The sequence below is a fragment of the Paroedura picta genome, chromosome 1, assembly GCF_049243985.1.
Source record: "Paroedura picta isolate Pp20150507F chromosome 1, Ppicta_v3.0, whole genome shotgun sequence".
NCBI classification, from domain to species: domain Eukaryota; kingdom Metazoa; phylum Chordata; class Lepidosauria; order Squamata; family Gekkonidae; genus Paroedura; species Paroedura picta.
This window is the reverse complement of record NC_135369.1, coordinates 162107376-162116382: the sequence shown is the minus strand read 5'-3', so window position 1 is coordinate 162116382 and position 9007 is coordinate 162107376. Positions and strand designations below refer to the sequence as shown.

The window sequence follows — 9007 nt, the reverse complement described above, 5'->3', positions numbered from 1 at the left end:
ACCCAGAGAGTAGTTGTAATTCTGGGTGATCACTAGCCCTTACCTGGAGATGGTAATTATCATGGAGGAAATGGCCAGTTTGGACAGTCTGATATCTTCCTCCTCAAATCCCACCCTCCTTGTGCTCCACCCCTCAGATTCCAGGGATTTCTCAAACTGGAGTTGGCAGCCCTCTGTCCACCACGTCTAACCTGTCTTAATCTACCACTGTCTCCAGCTTTTTGTCTCCACCCCCTTCCCTTGCAGCTTCTCCTTAAGAAAACTACTGTCTCTCTCCACACTGGGGATCAAATCAGCTTGCAAAGCAGCTCTCCTTTTTATTTGTACAACAACACTGTAGGGTAGATGAGAATAAAAGTAGGTGACTCATCCAAAATCACCATGCCAGCTTCCACCGTAAGATAGAGATCTGAGCCTGGGTCTCTCAGAGCCAATCTGCAATTCTATCTGCCACACCACACTGGCATTCATAGGGCGGCTGCTGTTGAATAAGAACAAGCAGCCAAGCCTAGCTGAGTCATGCAAATCTGGTGGTGGAAAGCTAACCAGAGGGTGCTGCTGGGTCTAGGGTTGCCAATTTCCAGGTGGGACCTGGTTATCCACCCCCCAGAATTGCAACTGAATTCCAAATACCAGGGATCTACCCTCCCTAGAAAAAATGGCTGCTTGGGAGCGTGGACTCTGGCATTATAGCCAGCTGACGCCTCTCCTTTCCCTCAAACTCTGCCCTCCTCAGATTCTACTGCGAAATCTCCAGGATTTTCCGAACCTGGAGCGAGTAAACCTTAGCAAAAGACAAAAAAGGGAAAACAAACTCAACTCAGAATATTCCAATTTTGTCAAGCGAGTCAAGCTACTGCAAATAAAAGAACAAATTAAATATTTATTATCTAGTGGTCACATGTACAATTAAAAACATTAGCAGTCTGAGTATCAGACTGTACAGTTTACAAGCATTCCTAGTGTATGAGTATATCCTATGAACCACATGAGATGCGTTTTGGCTTCGACAGCCTTCCTCAGTGGCCAAAATACATCAAATATACAGAACACATATTCAGAGTATTGTATGTTTCTTTTTACAACCAGGTGTTCTCTGAAATTTAAAAAATGAGGGGGGAAACCAAATTATTATAATTAAAATATTATTACACTAACAATTTTATTATTAAACTTTGGGCCTTTTAAAAGTATTAAAATTTTATAATACTTATTTTACCGCCTATGCTGTGTGATTAGGTAAAGAATACCTGTACTCACAATACTTGGTTCTAAAAAATAAATTGTATATCAGCTAGCTATTCTTAAGATGCTAATATCAATGTCTGGAAACTAGGATTCATAAACAAACCTTGTATGGAATTTCTAATAGCCCTGGATGTATGTACCATCAACCAGTAGATAAGAGTTGAATAGTACATTTCTCAAGCTGTGATCAGCATTATGGGCAAACAAGCAGACGATGCCCTTGGAGTGTTCAGTACAAGGCTGAAATCACATCATCAAATTCTGTATCTCTTGTAAGAAGAACGTAAACTACTTTGAGTCCTTATCAGAAAGGAAGGCACAGTATAACTTAAGTAATATAAATATAGTGTTTCTCTGCCCTCTTTAGGGGGAAAAGGAAATATTATTTTTCCATGATTTAATACAATGACACTGTACTTCCTCTTCAAGCAAGTTAATCCTGGTGCAGATTAAAAAATCACACAGTTCGCTAATAAAATACACTGTACATGTGAAATAACTCCATTGACTGACAATTAAAATTTTATACAATTCAATAGCTTTCGCACCCAAATTTAAGCTCCCATTTTTTCCCTCTTGCGGTGAACCTTGCTGCCAAGAACATCATTTTGCCACCATCCTGTCTGTGAAGTCCCATCCAAGCAGGAGAGTTTGTTCTTGGGAGTTTTTTTTAATCTCTAACAATTTATCTGACCATTTTTGAGGTGCTTCTTGAATATTCTTTTGTGTTCCTCTCTCTGATTCTTGTTCTTCTGCATTCTTTCCTCTGATTCTTGAATATTTTTCTGGATGTCCCTCAGGATCAGTGGTTCTCAACCTGGGGGTTGGGACCCTTTGGGGGTCGAATGACCCTTTCACAGGGGTCGCAGCAGGGCGAGCAGCTTGGCGGCGGGGGGGGGGGTGCTGCCACTGTTGCTGCTCCTCTTGCAGGCGCCCAGCTCCAGCAGTGCCTCCAGTACAGCACAGTCTCCCGCTAGGTGCTCTAAGAGGCAGAACTGAACTGAGAAACTCCAGAAAAAAAACAATGTATATACAATCATGAGGAATGGATCTTCACGCCATTGGTTAGTTTCAGTTTAATTTCTGTAAAAGAACACTTGCATAATGTTATGGTTGGGGGTCACCACTACAGGAGGAACTATATTAAAGGGTTGCGGCATTAGGAAGGTTGAGAACCACTGCTCTAGATGCTCTGACTATTCTTCTTAGTTCTTTCCTCAAACTGTCACAAACTCTCATCAGTACTCACAATAACTTTTCCAGCAATTCTTCATTTATTCAGTTTTCTTCATTTCCCTCCACTTTCTTCTTCTTTCTTCTCATCCTTTTGGCTTGTTCCAGTTGCCGCTATTCCCTTCTATTTCTAAAAATATTATGCACATTTTCTATATAGAATTTTTATATATAGGGTTTTACAACTGCCTCATTTATACTATTAAAACAGCCAAACTATGTTAAATATTTATTATAAAAAGATATGATGTCTTTATAGAAAGACTGTTTAAAATGTTTAATCTTATATAGTATGCAAATTTGATAAGGAAGAAAGAAGGGAGGGAATTTATGGAAGAAAGGGGAATTGGAAGAAGAGGCTGAGGAAGGAGGGGGAAGAGGAAAAAAAACTAGACACAAAAATAAAATAAAAATACACATATATTATACACACATATATTAGTCTGTTGGCTCTGTTAGGCCGTCTGTTTGTCAAATCTTTATTAACTGCATCACATTGGAGCCAAAAGCTCAATCCTTTGAGGCAGAATGGCAAAATACCCGCACTAAACAGGAAAAGGAGTAGGAAAAGCTCCCGATTTCCAATCTACAAAAAAGTAATCTATTCTATAAGTCAAAATCATTTAAGAGGGAAAAACAGAGTTAATTTGTTCTGATTGAGATGCCTCCTTTCCTGCTTCCAAATCGGGAGCCCTCCAAAGTCCGATTAATATATTATTCATGGCCGATCTTTCTTAAAAACAGCAATATAACTGTAGTTCATAAGTTTATTATTGCAGCCTTATAAATCACCTGAAGACTGTCAATTCACGGTTCATAAATTTAGAAGAAGCTCTTTTACAGGACAAATCAGATGTGGCTGGAAGTCTGCCAGTGCTGCAAAATAATTCTAAAATGGATCTTTAAAAATGATTCCGGAGATGACCTATAGTTCTGGGGATCCTCAGGCCCCACCTTAAGGCGGGCATCCCTAGCACAGGCCTCTTAAGAGTCCTTTCAGCCCCACCTATCTCACAGGCTATCTGCTGTGGGAGCGGTTGCCAGCTCTACGTCGGGGAATACCTGGAGACTTTGGGGGTGGAGCCGGGAGTGGGCGGGGCTTGGGACGGGGACCTCAGTGGAATATAATGCTAGGAAAGCCGCCCTCGAAAGCAGCCCTTTTCTCCAGGGGGGCTGCTTTCTGCCGCCTGGAGACGAGCTATGAAACCGGGAGACCCCCAGGGCCCACCTGGGGATTGGCATCCCTGGGGCCCAAAGCATCCGAACCCCCTCCCTGCCCCAGAGCAAAGCCTGCCTGCAGGGGCACCTTGAAGGCCGACATAGCTTGATTCCAGACCGGCACTTCTCCGCCTCCCCCCCCCCCCCCCCGCGGAGGCCTAGCCCAGCGGAACAAGATGTCGGCCCTCGCCCACACCCATCATGCTTCGCGGGCAGCCCCAGCCTCCCGCGCTTCCCTTCCGGATTCAGCGGCAGGCAAGCGGCGGCGGCGTCGTCCTCCTCCTCCTCCTCGTCGCCGTCGCCGTCGGTGGGGTGTGGGCGAGGGGAGGCTTCCTGCTTATGTGAGGGGGCGCGGGCGGGGCAGAGGGCCGCCATGGGCCCTCAGCGGTGGCTTCCCGCCCTGCTCTGCCTGCTCGCCGGGCTCGGCGCTCCGGGGTCGGAGGCGCGGAGACACTCGCCGCATCCCGCCGAGCAGCACCGGGGGAAGCACCGGCCGCCGCACCAGGGTGAGCGACCCCGGCTTCCTCCGCCCTCTCCCAGCACGCCCGGGGGAAGGGGCCGCGGACGCCCAGTCTTGGCCTAGGCCGGGAGCCACGAGTGGGAGGGAGGGAGGGAGTCGGGGGAGCGGGGAGCCGCGTCCCCCGGTTATATTCCGTGTGGGTCCTCCGTGCTGCGAGGAGCAGGGTTGGGGGGGGGGTTGGGGGCGCTCGGGGTTCAGATCCCCGCTCCTCTCTGCCCCGCTGTGGAAGTTGTTGGGGTGACTTTGGGCAAGTCTAATCGACCCCCACGGTGGTTGAGGTGACAGAGAAGGAGGAAGAGCCCTGAGCACCGCCCTGAGCTCCTTGGGGAAAGAGTGGGCTAAGGATGGGCTGAATAGATAAACAGGGAAGAAGGGAGAACTTTCTGGGGTTGGGGGTTCGGCTTAAGGGTATGCCCATGTATATTTAGTGATTGAGACATTTATAAGTCTGCTTTCCTTGCAGGCAGTTTGGGTAACCGGTTAAAACGAGAAAGCCCTTTAGCTGTTGTTTTTCCTTTTACAATTGAGCTGAAGAATGAATAATATGCGGTTTTATGCTGGGGACTCTTAATAGGTACAGATAATACTCTAGTAGTGGCTGTGACTTGTTTTATCTCGTTGAAGTTTTTTTTAAACCCCTGCTCTCCGACCTCTTGCTAGAGACAGCTCACAAAATGCCAGACAGGTAATAGATATTTAGTAGTCAAGTGAGTTTCGAGCAGTTTCCCAGTGGTGGACTCCTTAGGACGAAACATATCTCAAATGAGGAAAGAGTCAGCAGCAGGCAGGGTGTCCTTTCCTCTGCCTTGGCTGAAATTTCAACATGTGACAGTTGTGAGACACAAACTGCTTCATGATCATGGAGAGGAACGGAAGCATTGATGCGGCACGCATGCTTGTTAAGGTTAGCAGCAGCATATGGGGGAAGTTCTATGCTTATGAGGTTGCATGAGTGGAGAAGTTCCTTCTTGGGAATTCAGTTTGAGTAGGTGTATGAGGGATGAGGCCGCTGGTGGCTCATCACTGCAGGAAGGCAGGTGGAAGATCCTGATAAGCAGAAGGGGAAGGCGCATGCATTTGGCCTAGTTGAGGAGCTGTGCTTATAGATAATGCCAAAGTATTACATAGTCACAGCTTCTATTCCTATCACAGGGTTTGCAGGAGTTCGGTTGTCTGCAGGATATAATAGATATGCACATTAATGAACGTGCAAGTTGAATCTAGTGTCTCAGTTCACTTTCCAACAGGAGATAGTCACACACGAGTTGTAGGTTCTCCTCAGTTCCTGCATGTGCATTGCTTAATTTTGATCTGGACCGCAGTGTGCGTAAAGAAAAGGCATCAGCCTTCCCACCATTTTCCCAATCTGGAGCAATCCTGGGAATACCATTTGGGGAAACCTCTGTGTTCTCCACAATATGTGTGTGTTTCCTCGACAGGCAAAACAACATTTCCCCTGTGGGACTGTTGCAGTCTGGGGTCATGGCATGTACGGGGAGAGACTGAAGTCCCTCCTTCTCCAAGTGTGCTGGGGTCCTGATCTGAATAGGCAACTGGATATGCAGGAATTGAGGAGAGCCAACAACTCATGTATGATTGTGACAGATCTGTGTTATGTAATGTGTAAATGGTAAGATGACACAAAATAAACATACAGTGAACAGGCATGTGGTAAAGTGGAGGTGAGTGCCCCCATGGTTGTGTGTTTCGCGTCCAGCATTCGCCACCACCCCCATCTCGTTGATGAAGCTATGTGATAAGCAGCTGACGGTTGCTATCCAACTGTTGGTGCAAGGGAAGGTGCATGACTGTGGCTCGCACAATAACAAAAATTGCAGAAGTTCTTTACTCCAGTTCTGGAAAAACTTTCATTTACTTTTCTAGTCTGTCCTTGCACCCCGTAATACTCTTACCATTATTAACATGAAAGTAGTACTTATGATTCATCCTGGAATGTGAAGTGAAGTCAAATGGGCCTTAGGAAGTCTGAGCAACAATAAAGCTAGTGGTGGTGACAGCATTCCAGTTGAACTATTCAAAATCTTAAAGGACGATGCAGTAAAAGTGCTACACTCAATATGCCAGCAAATTTGGAAAACTCAACAATGGCCACAGGATTGGAAAAGGTCAGTTTACATTCCAATCCCAAAGAAGGGCAATGCCAACAAATGTTCAAACTACCGCGCCATTGCACTAATTTCTCATGCTAGCAAAGTTATGCTCAAAATCCTACAAGCTAGGCTCCAGCAATATGTGGACCGAGAACTTCCAGAAGTACAGGCAGGATTTCGAAGAGGCAGAGGAACTAGAGATCAAATTGCCAACATACGCTGGATCATGGAGAAAGCTAGGGAGTACCAGAAGAACGTCTACTTCTGCTTCATTGACTATGCTAAAGCCTTTGATTGTGTGGAGCACAACAAATTGTGGCAAGTTCTTAAAGAGATGGGAATACCAGAGCATCTTATTTGTCTCTTGAGAAATTTATATGTAGGTCAAGAAGCAACAGTGAGAACTGAACATGGAATCACTGACTGGTTCAAAATTGAGAAAGGAGTTCGGCAAGGCTGAATACTGTCGCCTTGCCTATTTAACTTGTATGCAGAGCACATCATGAGAAATGCGGGATTAGAGGAGTCACAAATTGGGATCAAGATTGCAGGGAGAAATATCAACAACCTCAGATATGCAGATGATACCACTCTAATGGCAGAAAGTGAAGAGGAACTAAAGAGCCTGTTGATGCGGGTGAAGGAGGAGAGTGCAAAAGTTGGCTTGAAACTCAACATCAAGAAAACAAAGATCATGGCATCCGGCCCTCTCAATTCCTGGCAAATAGATGGGGAAGAAATGGAGATAGTGACAGATTTTATTTTCCTGGGCTCCAAGATCACTGCAGATGGGGACTGCAGCAAAGAAATTAAAAGACGCTTGCTCCTGGGGAGGAAAGCTATGGCAAATCTAGACAGCATCCTAAAAAGCAGAGACATCACCCTGCCAACAAAAGTGCGTTTAGTCAAGGCTATGGTCTTCCCAGTTGCAATGTATGGCTGCGAGAGTTGGACCATAAGGAAGGCCGAGCGTCAAAGAATTGAGGCTTTTGGTGCTGGAGAAGACTCTTGCGAGTCCCTTGGACTGCAAGGCGAACAAACCGGTCAGTCCTAGAGGAGATCAACCCTGACTGCTCTTTAGAAGGCCAGATCCTGAAGATGAAACTCAAATACTTTGGCCACCTCATGAGAAGGAAGGACTCCCTGGAGAAGAGCCTAATGCTGGGAGCGATTGAGGGCAAAAGAAGAAGGGGACGACAGAGAATGAGGTGGCTGGATGGAGTCACTGAAGCAGTAGGTGCAAACTTAAATGGACTCCGAGGAATGGTAGAGGACAGGAAGGCCTGGAGGATCATTGTCCATGGGGTCGCGATGGGTCGGACACGACTTCGCACATAACAACAAGTACTTATGATTACTAATATGCAAATAATGTGGCCTTGCACTTCCTAATGGACAATGTCATACATAACTCCACATTGAAAAAGGGTACAAAGTTCACATGTAGCTCGGGGCAGAGTATATTATCTTCCATGCAGTCTTTGGCACCTAGCAGGGCTGGAAAATACTTGGCTTGAGGTTCTGGAGAGCTGGTGCCAGTCAGATTTCACAGAATCAGGCTAGGTGGACCAATGAGTGGATAATCTAAGGCAACTTCATATATTCTTAAGAAAAAAATACTGCGTAGTAGCTTTGAATGTATATCGGGGCTTGACAGATCCCAGGTGCCACACTGCAGTTTCAGAGCGATTTTATTGTAGCATCAGTCATTTTTAGTGCAAGTCCAAGTGTTCTCTCCAACCAGAGTTTCCAGTGGTGCAGAAGGGGATCATCAGAAAGGCTGTGATGGGACCTTCGTGGACCGATCCTGCATGTAATTGAAGCTGTCCCAAGGGGAGGAATTAGCTGAGATTGAGTGAGAAGGCTAGCTGGATATAAACCATAGCTGCTTTCATTTCACATTGGAGTATTTTGTTATATAGTCACATGAACATGAACTACATGTGCCCCATGATGCAGCCCCCCCCCCCTGCTACGACTGACACTAATTGGCTTTACCCACTGGGTCCCAGTAAGAGTTGAGCTGAGGCTCTTGCAATTTCTATTTTATAATATTATTGTTATGATCTTGTTAAGTTATTATTGTTATAATGTTATTACTGTTATCACCTGTTACCATGTTATCTGTATCTCTTCCTGTTTTCTGTAAACTGCCCTGAGCCCTCGGGGAGGGCGGTATATAAATATAATAATAATAAAATAAAAATAAATAAAATTATTTCCACAACTTGTTTATATGCCAGCTTAACTTTACAACGTTCATTCGTGTTGGACTAATTTCTTTTTTAAACTGTTGCTATCTATATTGGCTGCAGTGCTCAATTAATGAAACTTTTGAGAGCAATAATGGAATTATGGTAAACTAAGGAGAAGTTAAATTATCATAAAGAGTTTTTTGTTTTGGTGATGACAGCTGTGGTTACCGCTATATTTAGTTACATGCTATGACAGTTTTCTCAGATCTTAAATCAGATTATTGGAAACGGTGAAGGCATTAGAATTAAGTTTTGTTGAGCAATAATTAGAAATAACAGTGACTCAACTTGAAGGCTGAAAAAAAAATGAGTATAGCTCCTACATTTTGGGGCTGGTTCCTAAAGCCAGAGAAAATTGGTCAAGGTCTGCTGTGTAAAGCTGCATTGGGAGAAGGAGGGAGCAGGTAATTAATTACAGGTAC

General features: G+C 45.0%; 1 protein-coding gene and 1 long non-coding RNA gene across 2 annotated transcripts in view; one reads left to right on the top strand and one right to left on the bottom strand.

Moving 5' to 3' along the window:
- Positions 1-863: 863 nt before the first annotated feature.
- LOC143823830 (uncharacterized) lies at positions 864-3831 on the bottom strand. The gene is made up of 2 exons (XR_013226593.1): positions 3788-3831; positions 864-2611 (listed from the first exon to the last, which is right to left on the bottom strand). It is a non-coding gene; the product is annotated as an uncharacterized LOC143823830 (long non-coding RNA).
- Positions 3832-3934: 103 nt separating this feature from the next.
- Positions 3935-9007, top strand: part of ADAM17 (ADAM metallopeptidase domain 17) — a 30923-nt gene continuing 25850 nt past the window's right edge. The window contains exon 1 of the mRNA XM_077310488.1: positions 3935-4205. Coding sequence (XP_077166603.1) covers positions 4073-4205 — 133 coding nt within the window. The 5' untranslated portion in view covers positions 3935-4072. The remainder of the gene's footprint in view (positions 4206-9007) is intronic.